Raw genomic sequence first — 21,130 nt, 5'->3', positions numbered from 1 at the left:
CCGTTCGGCTCTGTTCCGTTAGCGCCAGCGGCCTCTGGCTCGGCTCTCAACACAAACCACCTGTTTAAATTATAATCGTTTCCCCCGTAACAGTTTTCGGTTTCAAGCTGGTCCTCTAATCGGCTTTTGGTCAGCAATGACGTGGTTTCGCCTGTTGAAATGTCTCTGTTCACGCATCGGATGACACGGGGGATTTATTTATGCACAAGTGGCTTTCGTCCTGTATACACACATCTCATAAATCTGATCCCAAGTGGCACAGGGTAATTTGTCACCACTGGCGGCGCGCATGAGTTTCGACATCTTTTGTTCAGCCATATGTCTCCCATATGGAGAGGCAAGATTACTTTTGGGCGTTAGCGCTTTGTAGCATTAGCGGCAAAAGATGTTTCTGTTTTGGCACCACCGATGTTGGGGTCAGTGTCAAAGTGAAATGAAGCATGGCATGGCGCTACGGCCGGCCAAACTTTAAATCAACTTGTCCAAACTTATGGGCCAGAAAAACAAAGCAAGTTGAACTTGAAACCGCTTTGTGACACCAGAGTCGTTTGCTATTGTGAGGAGTGTTTGTTCGTTGGAAACCATTATAAGGCACATTTGTTCTCTGCTAGGCCCAGCTGTGTGCTCACCTCTGCGTGAGCGGGACGCGTGTCGGCAGAAAGGAATGGAACTATGTGAGGCGCCATGTGCAGTGCTAATGGAAGTGTATGAGGCGCGGTGTGCACCGCTAATGGGCCCGCCTCTTTGTTTCACTAATTAGCGCTCCCTGCATTCAAGCCACGGTGGCAAGACAAAGGGACCTGAATGACGACATCAAACAGACCTGTAATCCACCGAGCCTGCTGGCACCTCCATAGCAAATCATCGAACAATGCCTCAAAGCTCCGGAGACCACCATCCTTGGACTGCTCGTTTTTTGTTGTCGTTTTTTTTACTTCTGAAATGAATGGAAATGTTTCATTCTGTGCGTAACGAATTCATCTAACTGCAGTCAATACTTGTACTTATACTTGTAATGTCTGATTAGCAAATTCATCATTCGGCAAAAGAGGCATTGGTAATTTGGTCATTTCTGTGTGTTGGGGAGTGACTTGCTGTGCTGGATGAAATGTGGATGCACTCTGTAATGATGGCTACTGGTCCTCCATTGATTCGGCGCTGTGGCAGCAGATGCATCACTAACATTGGATAGGTCATCAATCAGAACAAGCCACTAGAATTCTCCACAGATTTCCAGCTATGAAAACAACAGTAATGAATTTCATTAGTATAGAGTACAGATGTGAGATTGTCACCACACTGCTTGAGGCTTGTCTGTATCAAAGGGAGACATTTGACACAATGTGTAGCCTTTATTACATTTCTTTTTTTATAAAAATCTGGCTATCACACTTCTTTCTGGCTATATACATAAATATCCTAAGACACACAAGTTTTAGTCCAGGTATAGTTTAGACTTGATGTTTGGTTAACTGTGTTTGGGGCCATGCTTTCAGTGTGCTCTTAATGTGTTGTTTTCTGATGTTTTGTGGATTGTAGATACAATTGGGTGAGTCCAGCATTGCTGAAAACTGCATTAGGGGCCCTTTTTTGGGCGTAATGTGTGTGCAATTCTGTGTGCCCTATAGCGATGACCGGAGCCTGTGCAGGACTGCATTTAAAACCTCATTACAGCCAAACAAGGGCTGTATGCCCTGGGAACCTGTAGATGGTTGGGATAACACTGCTGACAACAAGCAGCATGTGCAATGCTCTGGCCTCATGGCTTATTTGGATTCAGAATGCTTGTGTGTATGCGTGTGTGTGTTTGTGTGTGAGGTTATATTGTGTATGCATTATATTGTGTGTGTGTGTGTGTGTCTGTGTGTGTGAGAGGTAATATTGTGTGTGTGTGTGAGGTTATATTGTGTGTATGCATGTGTGTGAGCACAGCCTGCAGCGGGTATGTGTGTACATGGATATGTTCAGTGCATCTTGCCTTGTGTATCTGCCCTGTGCATGTGTGTGTAATATAATGTAAGTGTAATGTATGGGTTTAAAGTATATTTTACTGCTTGGGTATCTGTGCCTCCCGCTGCCATCTCCTTGCTCTAGCAGTAGCCGGGTTGCTGCACCATTAGGCTTAGCAGCGAGGGCGACCCATATAGCCATGCTAAATTAGAGGCCTAGTGAGACTCTTCCAGTATTCCGCCTCATTTACCCTCCAGTATTATGGGGCTCCAAAGAGGGGAGTTGGTTATGGCTATGCCTTTCATGTATTTACACAAGGCTCTTCTATATCTCTTGGACACTTTGGACATTGTTTGATATCACACCAACTCTGTCTTTGTCTCTCTGTCTTTGTGTGTGTGTGTGTGCGCGTGCTGTGTACAGGAATAGCATTGCTGCATCTGCGGTTTGTGCGTTCAACCTCAGCGCCATCACTCGGGCCTTCAACGGGCCGTTCCGCTCCCAGGAGAACCCCCGCTCCACCTGGCTTCCCACGCCCAACCCCAACCCCAACTTCCAGGTGAGAGAGCTCACCTGGGGACCTGCTCTCGCGCTCTCTCTCTCTCTCTCTCTCTCTCTCTCTCTCTCTCTCTCTCTCTCTCTCTCTCTCTCTCTCTCTCTCTCTCTCTCTCTCCTCTCTCTCTCTCTCTCTCTCTCTCTCTCTCTCGCTCTCTCTCTCTGTCCTTCTGTCTTGGATTCACCTTCACACACACACTTTTTGTTCTTGTAAATGTCACTGAAGGCACGTCCTCAGAAGGGTGTAAAATATTGAAATGAATGCCCCACTCACAGTGTCTCTAGTCATTTGGTCACATCTTCAACAGAATGATTAAGTATAGAGAGTATTACTCAAGGATTAGAGCACAAAGGCATTAGCTTTGTGTCGGCACTGATAACACAGTAGGATTTTGTAATTTGCTGAGCAGTAGGGGGTGGATCTTGTTCAGTCTGTGAAATTAGCTGTGGTATCTATCTGTGCTATGTTCTGCATCATGCTATGAGCCACATAATATAGGTTGATATGATTTACCTGACTGGGAAATGCTGATTGGTTTAGCGGTGGAGGCACAACATAATGAAGCCCGTTCTGTTGGAAGGCAGTGCATGACGATACACAACACCCACAGAGGGATAGAGAAACTGGGAAAGTGAGGAAAATAAGCTCCGAGCTGTCATTGAATTGAGTACTTATATGCACCAAAGGGACTGTGTAATGTGTGCATCCTTCTATATGGCACTGTCTGTTTTTCAACAACCATATTTGGGAGTACCATTAATTGTTTTTTTTTATTGTTCGGACTGTCGGTCTGTACAGGACTAAATCACATACCTATATGGTTGCAACCTAGTAGTCATATGGCTGAGTAACATAATTGTTGAAGTGCGTTCTAAGAGGCTGCATGATTTGTGTTGACCCAGTGTGGCACCATCGAGGACGACGGTCCTAACGAGGGCCTGACGGAGCGCAGTCTGCAGGACGCCCAGCGGCTCTTCCTCATGAACGACGTGGTGCAGCCCGTCTCTGTGGACCCACTTGTCTGGCAGGACGACGTGCGCTTCTCCAAGCTGGTGGTGGACATCGTGCAGGGCCAGGACACCCTGCACCATGTCATGTACATCGGCACGGGTACGCCGGCGGCCACTCATGGCGAACACTGGGACAGCCCACGTTTGGCCCATACGAGTTGCTTATGAATGTGTTAATTTGTTATAAATAGTTTGTGTGGAAGATTATTTTAGTTTGAGCATGTTGGAAATTAATGGAAGGTGAACATAACAATTGGAAAGCATACAAAGGTATTCAAATGTGTACTGACTAACTGATACCGTCTCCTGAATCTTCCCATTTATAATTCTTGTTCACAGAGTATGGGACCATATTAAAGGCCCTGGCCACGACCAATAAGAGTCTGCAGGGCTGTTACCTGGAGGAGATGCAGCTGCAGCCCCGAGGCCTCCGCGAGCCAATCCTGAGCCTGCAGATTCTCCATGGCGACCGCATGCTGTTTGTGGGCCTGAGGAACAAAGTGGTGAAGATCCCCCTGGCCAGATGCTCCGCCTACCAGAACCAGCAGTGAGTCACACAGTGGACCTGTCCAGTCAATATGCTTTATTGGCATGGCAGTTTAAATGGGGATAGAGTGTCTCTAGATAGAGAACATAGAGACACATCAATGCTTTGAAAATCATAGAATAAGGACCTTCCTGACCATAAATAGGACCTCCTGACAACCAGAATTAAAAGGCTCCTTCAAATTCATTTCAGCAGTTCAGCAAAAGAAATATTCGGCTTTCGGTTCACCCCTCGATTCGGAGAATCAAGACAGTAATGCTGACATTGACATGCGGAATGAGCAGTTGAACCGTGAGCCTCGGAGGCCGAGACACACGCTGAGACGCTGCCGAGCTCTCCGCCTTGTGAGCGCTCTCCTTGACACAGATTCGGTTTGAAGTGCATGAATTGCTCGCCCGGCCGCCATCATTGTGCGGCTATGAGCTCTGTATCGCTGGTATCAGCGGAATGATGCGCCGGGTCTGTTATTGGTCTGAAAATCCCCTTTTCTGGAAAGAGGGAGAGAGAGAGAGAGAAGGTCAGCGAGAATGACGGCGAGAGAGATAGAAAGAGGGGAGAAGAGTGGAGAGAGGGAGAGAGAGAGACAGAGAGAATGATGGAGCAAGATAGGGAAAGGGGGGGGTGGGAGCTCTACCTGTGCCAGCATGACAGACCTAGTGTGTTTTTATCAATGTATTCATTCCCAGCGTGTCCTCTCTGCAGGGGTAAGGCAATGACGACAGTCAGGCTCAATTTGGCTGTGGGGTCGCTGAAGGATGCTTTGTCAGCTGTGTGTGTGCGTGCATGAAGGGTGAAAGACTGTTTGGAATCTGTCTGTGTGTGTGTGTCTGTGTGCATGTGCGCAAGTGAGAGTGTGAGAGAGAGAGAGAGAGAGAGAGAGAGTGTCTGTGTATGTTTGTGTGTGTGTGTCGGTGTGTGTTTGCGTGTGTGTGCGCAAGAGTAAGAGAGAGAGAGAGAGAGAGAGAGAGAGAGTGTGAGAGAGAGAGAGAGAGTGTGTGTGTGTGTGTGTGTGTGTGGACTTGCAACTTGCATGCAGCTTAAATGCATTTATGTGCAGGCAGGCGATTGTGTACATGAGTCCTAGTGTGTGATGAGTCAGCTTTTTGATGTCAACCTTTATTTTAAAACACTATGCATTCACACACACACACACACACACACACACACACACACACACACACACACACACACACACACACACACACACACACACACACACACACACACACACACACAGAAATGAAAGAGGCAGAATGGTGAAAGCGTTTGCATACCAAACCAGGTGTGTGGGTGAGATGTGAGTGGCATGGAAAGAGAAAGAAATACAGAGAGATGTGAGGAGGAAGAGGGTGAGCAAGAGGAGGAGAGAGAGAGAGAGAGAGAGAGTGAGTGAGAGAGAGAAGAAGAGAGAGAGCGATAAAGATAGAGACGAGAGAAAGGGAGGGAGGCAGAGAGTAGGCGGGAAAGAGAGAGAGAGGGGTGAAAGGGAGAGGGAGAGCTAGAGAGCGGAAGTGGTTGGAGCCAGCCCTATTTAAAAGCCAGCAGGGTGGACTAATGACGCCGGCTCTGAGGGTAGGCCAGCTGAAAGAGACGGAACGCTCTTAATCCCCTACCTTTGATTTCCGCCGGCCGACCACCGCTCAGCTGCTCTCCGCTCTGTGTGAGAACCATACAACACACACACACACACACACACACACACACACACACACACACACACACACACACACACACACACACACATTTCAAGTGGCGTTCTGTCCTCCTGTAAGTTTGTTATCATGAAACTCACAGCGAATGCTCTTTTCAAAGAGAAATGTAAGAGTTATGGCACAGCCTCGGCGAGCCCTACTTACAGAAATGCCGTTGTTTTTTATCAGAATCAGATGAATGTGTCTCTGTCAAAGCTCATAATTTGTGTAATGTGCTAAAGCATTGTGTGGTTGTATACCTTAGGGTTATGGATTGTGCTCTTAAGCCATGTAATGTACATTCTCAAAGGTAATCATGTAGCTTTTATATTGCCCTTATATCATTCTGTTTTTTTTTTATCACAGAGCCGTAATTCCTTCAGGTTATATAAATCTTGTTACTGGCGCTTATCTCCAATTCTGCTCCATTCAGTCTGCTTTTGATAGAGGAGCCCACGGTTCTATGAATACACACCGGCCAGCGGAGCTAAAGGGGGCTATTTGTCCGACTAATCATCTCTGGGGACAGGCGGGCGGGCGATCGGAGGCCATGGCCAGTGAAGGCTGCTCCCAGTCTCGCTCATTGTGGCCACACTAATTACTCCTCAGATTCCGGCGGACCCCATGATGAGATGAGATGAGATGGGGGGGGGGGGGGGGGTAGTAGAGCTTTTATGGTGTTTCTGTACATGTGACTGATGGTGTGGATTTTTGTTAGAAAAAAGTACGGTAGAATGTAGCCCATTGAGTGCGGAGCGGAACGTGCTAGCACAGAGGCTGTGGAGCATTTGTCCACCGGCCGAGCACACAAACGCTGCATTGTGTGGCCGTCTGCATTAGTAATGAATATCGCTCGGCTGGATGGATGCGGAGGCAGTCACTGTATGTGTTCTACGTGTGTGGCGTGGCCCCCCACACAAACGGTCTTTCACTGGGCCACGTACATTATGGGCGATTCATTTGTTGGGTCCCCCCTGACGAGTTGTTATACTGTGTTGGGAGACAAATGCACACACATGTGTGCATGCGAGTTTCTTCCGCAGCTTGTTTAGTTGGCCAGAAATAGCCAATGTCACTTTCAGAGCTCTTTTCAGTGACTCATTGAGAATGAGACGCCCCTATGAATGAGAAGTTGGAATTTCCCCTTGAGGATCAATAAAGTATCTATCTATCTATTATCTATCTATCTATCTATCTATCTATCTATCTATCTGTTATTGCCTCAAATAAGCAAAGAGCCAAAGTCGTACCAATTCACATCCATTTCACACCGTCATTAATTAACCAAATCTTGCCTGGCTCGAGCATCCTGCAGTCAAACTTATTGGGAGAAATGATCTCAGCCCACACCATTGCTCATGGCATAAACAAAATTGGCTGTGCCAGCAACCGCGAGCCCCACTCCAATCCATACGTGTCCGCCTCCATTTTGCCTCGCAGATAAATGGCCAGTCTCGGACAGCGCCTTCTGTCGATCTCAGCGACACACGCCACCCCCACCCCCCCACACCCTACACACACACACACACCCTAGAGAAGCGCTTATTAATGGCCTCATGCAAAGTGGCCCGTGTGTGTAGGTGCCAGTCTCTCTGAGTTGCAGTAGGTAATTACATTTGACCTCCCCCCAAACCGCCACTTCCTGCCAACTTGCTCCAGCCCCAGCCTCACTGCCGCTCCCTTCTCTCCTTCCTCTCCCTCCCTGTTAAGAAACTCATTTAGTCAGTTTGTTTGGCTGCAATAGCATATGAGCGCAGCGGCCGTGGGAGATCAATCAACTTCACCGCACGCTAGGACAGCATAGGTGAGGGAAAGGGGGAGAGGTTGCTGGCAAAGGGGCTTACAGAGAGAGAGAGAGAGAGAGAGAGAGAGAGACCGACAGACAGAGAGGAATCATCCAGACTGTAAGTATGAAGCAGATGTTGCGGTCTCCTCTCAGTCTCACTGCTGGTGATGCCCCTTTGAATCTGAGTTGACACTTCTAGCTGGATCTTCCAGTGTTGTACCTGAGGGCCTAATTATAAGACATTTAACTCATTACGTCACCTCCGAGTTTACTTCATGGATGTACACAGCAATAATTCTCTAGTCGTTTAGTTGATTGCTGTTATTAGAATGGAACAGCCTGTTTGTAAAACAGCCTGGGAACAAAAAGCAAAGGTATGTTGAGCTTGATTACGCCATTGGGACTCGAGATGGAACCTGAAGGTTCTGTTTACACTGCACACGATGAAAGCTCAGTTTCTCAGTCCTCTTTCTCCAGTGAATTGTCTTGAGGACTAGTGGTCACAGCGTTTGGTTAATTATGGCTTGGCCCTGGAAAGGGTCACCGCACGTCCACCGGAGAGGGACTTCAGCTGTGGAAAGCCTACGTGAGGGTTTGACCGCAGAGGTTCGGCCGGGACATGAGAAGGGGCCCTCGAGTAGCACTGCCAGGAAACCACAGATGGTTTTCACAGCTGAGCTCCCCGGGGGTTGTTTTGGAAGGTGGGTAGAGGTTGGAGGGGTTGCGGTGAGCTGGTGGTCCCGCTGCTTCAGATGTGGTTGGAGTTGGAGTCCTCCGAGCCCTCGGTCCCACGCGAGGGGAAAGCGAGCTCTCGTGTCGGCGGTGCTGTGGGAACCCCACGCTGCCCTCTGCAGTGTCCCCAACCGCCCGCACGCGTGTTTTCATTTGTGATGCAACATTTCAGTTGAGTCAACACGCCGCAGGTGTGAGAGTGGGAAAGAGACAATGAGGAGAATGGACGGGAGAGCTTCTCAACATGCAGACCTTCATGGTCAGCTGTGGTCATCTGTGGTGCAGCCACAGTTATGGGGAATTAATCTGCCCCCCCTCCCCCCTTCTCCAAAACCAGCTGGAAAAGCACAGCCGGATTGTGCGTAATCGTACATCGACCGCTGGTACTGTGGTCAAGCTGCGCCTTTTTCTGGGCAGTGGAGGATGGGGAGGGTCATGCCTTGTTGCTGCGCCTGGAGCACTCCGCAGCCCCGGGGAGGCAGCCCTCTTCCGCAGACACAATTTATTGCTTGTTGCTGCCGCCAGCTCATCAGCAGGGCGCTAAAACACACAGCAGTTAAGAGCCCGCAGCTCTGTCTGAGTGCTCCGTCGAACACATGAGGGAGTGGGGGAGAGAGAGGGAGAGAAAGGGAGAGGGAGAGAAAGAGAAAGAGAGAGTGAAGGATGGGGAGACTTAGGGAAGATGAGAGCAGGAGGAAAGAAAAAAGTAATCAAAAAGTGAATATTTATTACTGCTGCGGCATGTTTGGGTTTTAACAGCTCTCCCCTGGCAGCCTTCCAATATTGGAACTCTTTCTTTTCCACCTCATATCTCTCCATCCCTCCCTCTCTTTCACTGTCTTTCCCTCCCTCCATCTCTCTATCGCTCTCTTTCACTGTCTTTCCCTCCCTCCATCTCTCTCTCTCTCGCTCTCTTTCACTGTCTTTCCCTCCCTCCATCTCTCTCTCGCTCTCTTTCACTGTCTTTCCTTCCCTCCATATCTCTCTCTCTCTCTCTCTCCATCTCTCTCTCTCTCTCTCTCTCTCTCTCTCTCTCTCAAGCAGGTAATAACATCTCAACTGCCCTCCAGCCTGAACTCCGGTCTGACAAACTCCAATTTTGATTCCCATCCACTGGTGGCTAGAGCATGACAGAACAGACTGGCTATACCTATCCTTTGATCATTCCACATTCTCTCTGCTATTGGAGGAAGAAGAAATTGAGATTGCAAGGCACACACTCACATGCGTGAGCACACACACACACACACACACACACACACAGACACACACACACACACACACACACACGCAGACAGACACATACACACACACACACACGATTTCCATACTCTGTCCACACACACACACACACACACACACACACACACACACACACACACACACACACACACACACACACACACACGCTTAGATGAACTCTTAGTGAGAGTTCACCTATGCGTGCGTCTGCTTTCCTTATTGAACCACACATGATGAAACGAAACCGACGATATAAATCCATGATGTCGAGGCGGCATCAAAAAAGATTTGTCATTTTCTTAGTCATGATGGTCAAGCCAAATACATACAGATGTCTCCAAGAAAAATCAATACCACGCATGAAGCTTATTTATTTATTTATTTTTTTTAAATCCCAAATTGAGATGGCAGAGGGCAAATTTCTGGGAGCGTGTGTGTGTGTGAGAGAGAGTGTGTAGACAACAGAGATTCGCTGGTGTGGATGTGTGTGTGTGTCTGCTCCCAAGGGCCTCCTGCCAAGCTGCTCTCCACCTCAAAGCCACTCCATTCCCCGTCATTTATATTCTGAATGGAAACCCTCACAGCAACACAATCAATCAATGAATGAATCTTCTCTCGGGAGATATTACTTCTGCCAGCCGGCTAGCCAGTCAGTCAGTCAGTCAGTCAGTCATTCAGCCAGCCAGTCCTATAGGTATGCTGCTGAAAGCCCACACTCTCCTCCTGCCTAGCTGTTGAATGCCCCCAGGGGATAGCCTCTACTGCGCTGGACTCTGCCTAGTTTACTGCCCCCCCCCCCCTTCCGTGGACCCTCAGCTCCTCGCTTATATTTACACTGATGAGGTCATGATTTGCAGTTGAAGGCATACTAATAACTGTTTGCCTTCATATTCTACTTTTAACAAGCCTGTAAAGAAGGGGACAGCGGTTTTACTGCCCTCCCTCTCCCTTTAAAATGTCCATTAGGGCTGAGGAGAGCGGGGACGAGATTTATCACGTGCTGTCCGCCGTCAGCCACATTGTTTTATGTGTTGGTTTATTTTTACCACGTGCGCTCTTTAAAAATTTAATAGGCCCGTTCTTTGTGGTTCCGCGCCTTTGATATAGTGGGCTATCAGGAAGGAGAGGGGCTGTTGAATTATACAACGTTGTGGTCACACGTTGCCCGCAACCTAGGCACACACACACACACACACACACACACACACAAACACAAACACAAACAATCACTCACTCACTCACAGACCCACAAACATCCTCCCCCGGAATTTCTCTTCACCCCCACAGTCACCCACACACTAGATAAAGAGGCGTAACTCTTCAGCGAGATGTGCCTGCTCTATATATTCCCATTCTTTACGATGGCAGGCATTTCACAGGTCTGCGCATTGATGCATGTGATGTGGTGGTGGTGGTGGTGCTGCTGCCGGTGGAGGTGGATTTGTTTTGTGGGGGTGGCTGTTGTGATTGTGATTGGAGACTTTTGTGCCTCCGTCAGGTCAAGGAGGAGGTAATTCTCCTCCTCTGCCCCGGGGCCCGGCTGTAAATCTCCCCGCTAATGGCCACTCGATAGACAGCAGGCACAGCACGGGCGCACAGCGTCAGCATCCCCCGAGCTCTCCTTGCTCGTCTCCATCACAAAGCGATCACAGGGGAGGCTGGCACGAGTCTGGCCCGGGTGCTCGGGCAGGCGGACTTGGCAGTGCCCCTCAGCTGGTGTTATTTTGTGTGTGTGTGTGTGCGTGCGTGGTAAGCGCTTGTCAGTGAAATTAGAAGAAAGCCCAACGTGCTGTGCTGCTGTGTTCTCGTCAAACAGTCAGCTCAGCATTTCTCGCCGATCCGCAGTCTTAAGGGCTTAGACGGGTGGCTGGCTTTCAGCACAAGTGGTTTTATTTTAGGGGAGGGCTTTTTTCTGCTTTAATTAATGTGGGGAGGAGCAGGGGAGTGTTTTTCAGTGTAAATGGATTTGGCTCGAGGGTGAGAAGCCTCCGGGCTCTGGAATCTGGACCTTGGGGATGACCAAAGCTAATTGGCCTCTAGATCTCTTCTTTACCAGTTGCATAGTTTATCCCGTTGCCTCAAGTTAACAAAGTCACCAATTAAGCCAATTACCAATTCAACTTTCCAGCACTAATTATCATGTACATGCTGTACGCAGCTGTACAAATGCTGAGGAGAGAAGAGTCCATTTTGAACAGGTATTACCAAGACATTATAGGAGTGAGTGTGAAGATATGAACAGTTGAGACATTCCACTGAAAAATTGGCATTGAGTCATGAGTCTTAAAAACAACGCTTAAAATGGAAGTTCAATGCTGTTCCAGGAGTGGGATTTGTTTTGTTTTTGGCTGGGGGTGTTTTTTGGTGCTCCAAATCTGCTCCGGAGGCGACAGGTCCAGCAGCTGATTTATGTCCCTCCCGCCCTCCTCACTCCGGCCTGCCGAGGGCCCTGGAGGTTGTTATTAGGTCCCGCGCACAGTCCAGCCCCCAGCTAAGATGTGGAGCCGAGCCCAGATTTTGATTGCCCCATCATTGGGGTTTTTGCTGGTCCTCTCCACTCCCCGCTAACTAGCTATGCACACGCAATTACCGCTGGGGATGATCACGGATAACTGGATCAGCATCGGCGCTTGTCTCATGCTAGAGACCGCAGGAGGCTAACGACACCATGGTAGTGTGTCTGAGTGGGATCCTGTGTACACCGATGCCAGTATGACAGAATGAAGTGCTCAGCGGGGTGGAGGTGTTAGCAGGGCATAGCGTGTGTGTGTGTGTGTGTGAGGGCACTTGGGACTCCTCCTGAAAGGTAAATGACTTGAAGGAGGCTTTTGTTTATAAAGGTGTCGGAGCGGTGTAAGCCCCAAGTATACAGGTGACAGGCTCCTGAGGAACAAAAACATTTTGACCCCCCAAGGCTGGCGTGACAGAAAAGTGACAGAAAATATACAGTGTACATGTAAAATTGTAACATTTTTCTGTTCAGCCTTGTTGACTTGTCAGTTGACGGTTGTCATGATGGATTGCTAGTCATATGTCGGAGGGTTTCAGGTCTAGCCATGTACTCCAAAGATACATTTCTGTCACAATGTTGTTAGCAAACTTCCAGTAGGCCTAGAAAAGATGCTGAAATGCATTACATTACAATAAGTGAAAATAGAAACAACAGGCTCTTATTAAAAGTTATTTTCCTGGCCCTGACAATGGCCCATAACCCATTTACGCCTCATAAAGTGGTTGCATTCCGCTCCCCCTGATCAGCTTCCCCCAAGCCCCCAGCTAACAAGATTTAGTCTTGGCACTGGGGCTTGTATCAACACCACTTGTGTTTCCTCAACCCCAGGGCTGGACGGCCAGCAGTCCCACACAAACAAACCGGTCAGCAGGCCTGTGCCAAACATAAGAGCCTCTGGAGCGAACGCAAGGCTGGACGCTAGGAGGGTGGCCTGGCAGGTGGTGGTGGTGGTGGCACATGGTCTTAGTAGTGTACCGCACCTCTCCGCCCAGTACATTCTCAGGGCTCTCCCAGATCAGCTTAGCTTCATTAGCGGGTTTAGATTTAATTACTGCTCATTAAGCTACTGTTTTTTTTTTTTTCTCCCTTTTTTTTAAGCGGTAGCTTACAAATATTTAATCGGCGTTTCGTCATGCTGCGTTGTGGGTGGCACTGGGAGGAGGATGGGAAAGGGAGGGAGGGGGGTGGAGAGGGTTTACATGCAGATTTGTTTACCTCTCCTCCCCGTCGGCTTTGTAGTTTTGGATCATAAGAATTGGGGAACCCTGAGGCAAGAGCGTGCGTGCGTGCGTGTGTGTGTGTGTGTGTGTGTGCGTGTGAGTGAGTGTTTTCATTCCGTTTAAACAAACAGAAAAGAAGGAGGGATGGGGAGTGGGGGGGGGGGGGTTGGGGGCATAAGTGTGATTGTTCTAAACTTCTCCTCCTCCTGCTGCAGGACGTGTCTGGATGCGCGGGACCCCTACTGCGGCTGGGACCAGAAGCAGCGGCGCTGCACCACCATCGAGGACAGCTCCGACATGAGCAAGTGGAGCCAGAACATCACAGCCTGTCCTGTAAGCACCACCAGCCCTCCTCCTCCATCTCTCTCCTCTTCCTCCTCCTCTCTCTCCTCCTCCTCTTTCCTCTCCCCTCTCTCCTCCTCCATCTCTCTCCTCTTCCTCCTCCTCTCTCCTCCTCCTCTTTCCTCTCCCCTCTCTCCTCCTCCTCCTCCTCCATCTCTCTCCTCTTCCTCCTCCTCTTTCCTCTCCCCTCTCTCCTCCTCCTCCTCCTCCTCCATCTCTCTCCTCTCCTCTCCTCTCTCTCCTCCTCCATCTCTCTCCTCCTCCTCTCTCCTCTTCCTCTTCCTCTTACTCTCTCCTTGTCCCAGTGGTCCCTGAGTGCCGTATGGATGACTGCCATCCTGAAGCATGCCCAGTCTCCTCTCTCTCCTCCTCCTCCAACTCCATCTTTCTCCTCTTCCTCTCTCCTCCTCCTCCTCTCTCCTTGTCCCAGTGGTCCCTGAGTGCCGTATGGATGACTGCCATCCTGAAGCATGCCCAGTCCTTCCACCCCCCTCAAGGGACAGTCCTGTGCAGTTTAATGATCTGTCATGTGAGAAGCTTGTCATGTACCATGTCAAAAAAGTATTGTGTGTGTGAGTGTGTGTGTGTGAGAGAGAGACTGCTGTGCTTTGCTTTATGATCGGTGTCGTTTTTAAGGTGTCTTGAGACGTGTCATTCCCCGATCCGTCATGTTCTTGCAGTGTTCTCAGATTCCCAAACGTGTCCTTCTCATTCTATGTATCGCAGCTTCAGAACCAGACCACTAATGGCGTCTTTGGGCCCTGGGCACCATGGCAACCCTGTAGCCATACCGACGGCGACGGCTCCAGCGCCTGCCTGTGCCGCTCCAGGACATGCGATAGCCCCCCGCCCCGCTGCGGGGGCAAAAACTGCCAGGGCCCCACCATCGAGGTGTCCAACTGCTCCAGGTACAGTAGCCCCATTCTGAGAGAGAAGTCTCACAAGCATTATTACCAAAGATCCTTGATTACTAGCTCCGCTTTAACCCTCTCTGTTATTACCACTCAGAGACCCAAGAGAACTGCTGTTTCACTATGGACCCTTTCAAGAGAGTTCCATTATCAGCATCATAGTTGGCCCCACAAGACTTCCTTTTTAACATTCCATATGTTATCTTAATGCAGAGGAAGTAGATTGGGGCCCAAATAGAATGTTCAAGCATTGTTTTTGTTTACCTTGTTGAAAGGGTCTATACAGATGCACTCCCACCTGTCAAATATCATACTCTCCATGTCATTATCTTCAAATAGACCAGATATTGACGCCGTTATTCACTAGACGGCATCAAAGAGTGGGAGAACTCTGTGGGGCGCCTTATTATTCATTGGATTGGAGCTCGGTCAAACCACAGTGCTTAATCATTAAAGGTTCCCTCTTTTTTTCTGTGTTTGTTAGGAGCCAAGCACAAACAGTCCATTTATAAAGACTTGGTTGACTTTGTGTCCAAGCAGCACAAAAACAAGAGTGCAGCTTTGCTGCAAGCGCATGCAAGATTAAATCCAACATGGCGAAATTGGATTGTGTTGTTGGACGAAGTGGCAATTAAATCATGAGAGGTGCTCTACAGGAGGAAAAGCACTCAAGCAAATTGAGGGAATATGTTGCCACATCAAACTCCTGTCGTCACCGTGGCGGCTTTTTGTGGCACACTAGTGACAAATTAGCTCAGACTTTTTTTAGCATCTGGTGTCGCCAAACGACAACTCTCTGCGTCTGTGGACTGGAGAATAAATTCTGGGGTTAGAATGGCAGGGCCTCTTGCAGTCCCGTGTGGTCACAGCCAATGTAAATTATTTTTCTCGATCGTCCGCCACAGGAACGGAGGCTGGACTCCCTGGTCGTCCTGGGGCCAGTGCAGCACCACGTGCGAAATCGGCTTCGAGGTGCGCCAGCGCTCGTGTAACAACCCTGCGCCCCGACACGGGGGACGAGTGTGTGTCGGACAGGCCAGAGAACAGAGGTGAGAGACCAAGGTCAAAGTTCAAAGCTGTCGTCTGATCAGTGTTGGGGCAGATCTTAATTTATATGCTGAATGGATCCAGGACATCAGGGGTATGATGTTTGATGTATGGATGGTTGATGTATGGATGGTTGATGTATGGATGTTGATGTATGGATGTTGATGGAAAGGTGATGATACATTTGATAGCCTTTTGAACCTTTGAAGTTCAAAGCTCTCCATATAACAATTGTTGCCCAGTATCAGTGGGAAATTGTTTGAATAATATCCCTTGGCAACATTGCCTACAATGCCCTGGACCTTTGCTAAAAATCATTACCCTGTATACCACCTTTACCTCACCTTTTATATTGTCTGTAAAGCTTAAAGCTTTCCAGAATCATGTTTTGTGTCCAGTGCGGGTTCTTTGTTCATTGTTCCTTTGTGGCAGGTTCTGTAATGAGAAGGTGACGTGTCCTCAGCCCGTCTTTTGGTCGTCGTGGGGCTCGTGGACCAAGTGCAGCGCGGAGTGTGGAGGCGGGGTCCAGTCCCGCGTGCGCACCTGTGAGAACGGCAACAGCTGCCCTGGCTGTGCCCTGGTAAGAATCAGAATGATGACCACAATGTGGACAAGAAAGCAAGGAACAAAACAGAGTGCTAATAATAAGGAAACATGAATGAAAGGCATACATCAAAAAACCCATTGGTGGGAAAAATAAGTATCACCTCGGTTTATAAGCTGGATAGCCTGTAATAGAAAAACGTGCTTTAAGAGGATAATGTATATGAGGCACGAGGGGGAAAAAAATGAGTAAAAACATGATTAACTAAGTAGGACGAAACGTGAACCCATTCATCATGCAGTAAAGAAACATAAATTCTGTGTCTGTCTGGCTTTAAAAGCACCAACTGGTAGAGCAGAGTGAAGTTATATGGAGGGCTCCGCTTTTCCAAAGTTCAGGGGTGACATTTCTGTGTGCGGCAAAGTGGAACAGTTGACCATTCCTGCCCCTACTTCCAGAGCAGTGAGGGGGTACGTTGGACTCCTCCGCGAGCCGCGCTCACCCGAGCCACGCTATCTCATCTCTCCGCTCCTCCCCCCCTCCACACGGGCTTTTTAGCAGCCACTCCATTGCACTTAATGACCCAGACTCACTCGGCAGATTTTAATTAACGTTATTAAAACTCCAAATGAAGTGTCTCATTTGGCAGCCCCCTCTCCAGCCCCATTGAGCCGCTGAGGAAAGGAGGCAAACACGGTCATGTGCAGACACCGCAGGGGGCGGCATGCGGGCATGAAGGGGGGGGGGGGGGGGGGGGTAGGTGTGGGGAGGGAGGAAGGAAGGAGTCATGGCTCACGTACAGCTGAACAGGTGTGATGACATGACGGCTGTAAACGGATGATGGATGGGAGAGGGAGTGGGGGCGATTGAATTGAAGGTGAATTGAAATCCGAAACGAAACAAAATGCACCGAGCAGACAAACAGCAGCGAAAAGATGAGAATGGAACGCATGCAAACCTGGTCTAGCCATAAAATGTAATCCAATTGAACAACCTCCTCTCCTCTCCTCTCTCTTCTCTCCTCTCTCATCTCATTTCTTCTTCTCTCCACACCTCTCCTCACCTTACTTCAACCTTCCCCCGTTCTCTCTCTCTCTCTCTCTCTCTCTCTCTCTCTCTCTCTCTCTCCGCTCTCCCCTGGCTGCAGGAGTATAAAGCCTGTAACCTGGACGCGTGCCCGGAGGTGCGGCGGAACACGCCGTGGACGCCGTGGATGCCGGTGAACGTTACGGCGGGCGGCGCGCGACAAGAGCAGCGTCTCCGCTACACGTGCCGCGCCGCGCTGGCCGACCCGCACGAGCTGCAGCTGGGCAAGCGCAAGGTGGAGACGCGCAACTGCCCCAACGACGGCTCGGCCGCCTGCGAGACCGATGGTGAGAAGAGATGGGGAGAGACAGAGAGATAGAGAAAGAGAGACAGAGAGGGAGAGAGAGAGGGAGAAAAGGAGACATAGAGAGGGAGAGAAGAGAGGGGGTAGAGAGAGGGAGAGACAGAGAAAGGGAGACAGAGGGATAGTGGAGGAGAGATATGACTCTTATTTGAGGCATATTAAAAGAAAATTCAAAGCACAGTGAAAATAATGTAGTCAACACAGGCAGACACAGACAAACAAATGTTCTTTTTTGTCTCGTTTGTACATTCATAAAAACATCACAAACATGGCCCTGAACAGTTTCATGATGTGATTAATGGAAATCACATGCTGGCACTTTGAAATAGCATTGCCTTAGGACAGAACATGGTCGTTGGTGGAATGTTTGTATTGCTGTAGTCACTAGTGATTCACTAGTGTTTCAGATTTGTATTCAACACAAGCAACAACATTTTACAGTCCAGTGCTGCTGTTTTTTTCCCTTTGAAATATTGTTTCCTTATTGTTTTTCTTTTGGCTAGAAAGCCTTCAGGCTTTTGTCTGCATCCATTAATACAGCGAGCAAACATCAGTGCCTGGTGGTCACCCACAGTTGGCACAGATGAAGCTTATTTTATATGTTGTTGACATGAACCTATTTGTGTATGTATGTATGTATGTATGTATGTATACATTTTTGTGTGCGTGTCTGTTTGTATGTCTATTTATGTGCATCCCTCTGTGCGTGTGTCGACCCCCAAACACGAGTCGCTCAGGCAGCAACTGTCTCCCAGGGGTTCATCGTCTATCTTCAACCCCACCCCACCCCAACACCACCCCACCCGACCGGTGACAGCCCAGGGCCACAGTTCAGCGCTTAGCCAGTTTATGCTTGTCGGCCTCGGCATCGATTAGCCATAACCTCCTGTCAGGGCCGCGTGGCGGGGGAGATACGGCTGATAGGCACCTCAGTCCTCCAGCCAACCCCAGGAGCCGGCCCATTCAGTGCCATCGTAAAAAAAAAAAGAGAGAGACACAGACGAGGGAGACCGGCTTCTGCTCAGGTAGTCAGGGTGTGCACACCACTGTCAGATGATTCTGTCACCGGCACCATAAAACAAGCCGACAGAAACACCGCTAACCACTAACCCTGTCACCGATGGGAGGGAAGAACAATCTCGTCAAAATGAAGGAGGATAAATTATGCAACAACAGCTGGGCATGTTGGGCATTGAAGTCTTCACTTTGGAAAAAAGAGTTGTGGACCTGAAATCAAACCAGTTGTGCTTTTTTGACACTTTGATATGGAAATCATTGGGGCTTGTCATCCACATTATAGTATGTGTGCCACACTTGCACCCTGTGTATAAAAACCTACACCTTTTTATGTGCAAAGTTGTCCTCTATAGCAAGTTGGCTACTTTGAAATATGTGTAATGTATTATAACCTTGATAGTGAATTCTGTCTAATGTGGCTATGCTCTCTCTACTCCAGCCTTGGTGGACGAGCTACAGAAGACCCCTGTGGTGCGGCTGACGGGCTCGACATGGTCGTCGTGGGAGACATGGTCAGCGTGCACGCAGGACTGTGCTAAGGGCTACCGCACCCGCCGGCGCTTCTGCTCCACGGCTGAGAGCAAGAGCAACCCATCGGCATGCCGCGGGTCACCGGTAGAGTACCAGGACTGCAACCCCCAGCCTTGCGCAGGTAGAATGCGCACACACACACACACGCACGCACACACGCACACACACGCACGCACGCACGCACACACACACACACACACACACACACACACACACACACACACACACACACACACACACACACACACAGTAAAAGCGCGCACATACAGTACACACACACACATTCTCCCAACACACAGTAAGGCCTCTTGCAAACACTGTCACAAATGTACAGCTTGGGGAGTTTAAAAAAAGGAAAAAGTGGTCCGTTCCATTAAGATGTGCTAAGTGGATTACTAGGTTCCATTAGCTAATGGACAGCTCCGAATTCCCATGGTGCTCCTGGCCACTCCACGACTCTGCCTGTGCTCTCTGAGAAGCAGAGGACTCTGGGTTACCTGAAGTTGGTATCAGACTTGTTCATCTGTGGCTGTGTTGACCGGTAGCTGTGGACAAACAGAAGCCACATCTCTGAGATTACCTGGAATGAGCGGCCATGATTCGATGAGGATCTGGAGATTAGTCGCCACGGCTGTAGTGCCGTTTCCGGATTTTTCCGCCCGGTCCCCCTCCATCGCTCACGTAGTGCTGAAGTGTGTACGGAGGAATTAAATTAATTAGATGAGACTTTCATTTCAGGAAGAGTGACGGAGAGAATGGAGGAGAGGCTAAGGGAGATATGGAAAGAGAGAGAGGGAGAAAGAGAGAGAGGGAGAGAGAGAGAGAGAGAGAGAGAGGGAGAAAGAGAGAGAGGGAGAGAGAGAGAGAGAGACGCCACTGCCTCGGTCCCCAGCTACCTCATCATGTGCATGCCAATGGACTCTGCTTTCCTCCTCAGCCTCAAGCCGAGCAGAGCAGGGCTCTTAATTAACATCAGCAAACTGATTTACTCTGCTCTCGTCTTCTGAGACAGCCAGGGAGAGAGAGAGGGAAAAGAGAGAGAGAGAGAGAGAGGTTAAATAGAGACAGAAAGAGGTAAAGGGAAAAGAGAGAGAGAGAAAGAGATGGCTGCTTGTAATTTATTCCTTTCCTTCATCATGACACACGCTCCGGCCTTATGTACACATGTGTCATGGCGTGTGCCACTGCCACTTCAGACAAACGGCTCGGCCCTTTCCCCTGGCATGCCGCGAGTGCTCGCTCTCACTCACACCAACCAGCTCTTGACAGCAGCCATCTTCCGCACCTTGCTGTGGTCATGGCCCAGTTCATCCCAGTAATCCCCCGGAGTAAATGGACTTTTAAAGTTGTTTTTTTTTCACGCTATAGAGAAGAGCTCGAGGCACACACTCTCTTCATTTCTCCCTCCCTCTATCCATCTCTGACCCCCCCTCTCTCTCTCTCCCTCTCTGTCCCTTTCTCTCTCTCGCATCTCTCCCCCATGCCTTCATCAGCTCTGATGAAATGTGCGGAGGAGTGGATGAAGGGAGGAGAGGGGGGAGGAGGACGAGATGGGAGCTCTCGTCAGACGGAAGTGCTGAATGAAGCGCTCGCGCTCTCTCTCTCTCTCTCTCTCTCTCTCTCTCTCTCTCTCTCTCTCTCTCTCTCTCTCTCTCTCTCTCTCTCTCTGTCCTTTTTATTTTTATGAGAGGTGAGAGTGCGTTGCCATGGGGAGAGGGATGCTGGGCCGTCGGTATGTTGCTCTAAAGTGCTTATTAGGGCAAGGTTAATCAAGACGGGCTATGCCGAGCTCGGGGAAAGAAAAAAATAGAAAAAAACCCTGTCCGAGCCCACGTACTGCAGTGCTAGTCTTTCGGGATAAGGGATAAAGCACCTCATCATCACCTCACTTCACCGATGCTTCAGTTTCCATCTTGTCAGCGTTGCAAGTCTGAAACTCTGTCATGTGTGCTTTTGCTTTGTTTTTGGTTGTGCTTTTGGCTTGGGTTGTTAATTAATGGTCTGTGTTGTGTGTTTGTGTTTGTGTCCATGTGTGTGTGTGTTTGTGTACGTCTTGCTTGCTTACTCTCTACTTGTTTGTCGTGGTGTTTGTCCGACCTCCG

The 21,130-nt window shown here is 49.2% G+C and overlaps 1 protein-coding gene across 4 annotated transcripts in view; it reads left to right on the top strand.

Annotated features, from left to right (window-relative positions):
- sema5ba (sema domain, seven thrombospondin repeats (type 1 and type 1-like), transmembrane domain (TM) and short cytoplasmic domain, (semaphorin) 5Ba) overlaps positions 1-21,130 on the top strand; it is a 63,906-nt gene that overhangs the window by 31,490 nt on the left and 11,286 nt on the right. For all 4 annotated transcript variants that reach the window (XM_042084660.1, XM_042084656.1, XM_042084657.1 and 1 more), the window contains exons 7-15: positions 2,374-2,509; positions 3,409-3,616; positions 3,856-4,063; positions 13,462-13,579; positions 14,315-14,496; positions 15,405-15,548; positions 15,979-16,126; positions 17,238-17,463; positions 18,937-19,149. In XM_042084660.1, coding sequence (XP_041940594.1) covers positions 2,374-2,509; positions 3,409-3,616; positions 3,856-4,063; positions 13,462-13,579; positions 14,315-14,496; positions 15,405-15,548; positions 15,979-16,126; positions 17,238-17,463; positions 18,937-19,149 — 1,583 coding nt within the window. The remainder of the gene's footprint in view (positions 1-2,373; positions 2,510-3,408; positions 3,617-3,855; positions 4,064-13,461; positions 13,580-14,314; positions 14,497-15,404; positions 15,549-15,978; positions 16,127-17,237; positions 17,464-18,936; positions 19,150-21,130) is intronic.

This window comes from Alosa sapidissima, chromosome 2 (genome assembly GCF_018492685.1).
Source record: "Alosa sapidissima isolate fAloSap1 chromosome 2, fAloSap1.pri, whole genome shotgun sequence".
Lineage (NCBI taxonomy): Eukaryota > Metazoa > Chordata > Actinopteri > Clupeiformes > Clupeidae > Alosa > Alosa sapidissima.
The sequence above is the reverse complement of the archived record's forward strand: the minus strand, read 5'-3'. Positions and strand labels throughout refer to the sequence as shown.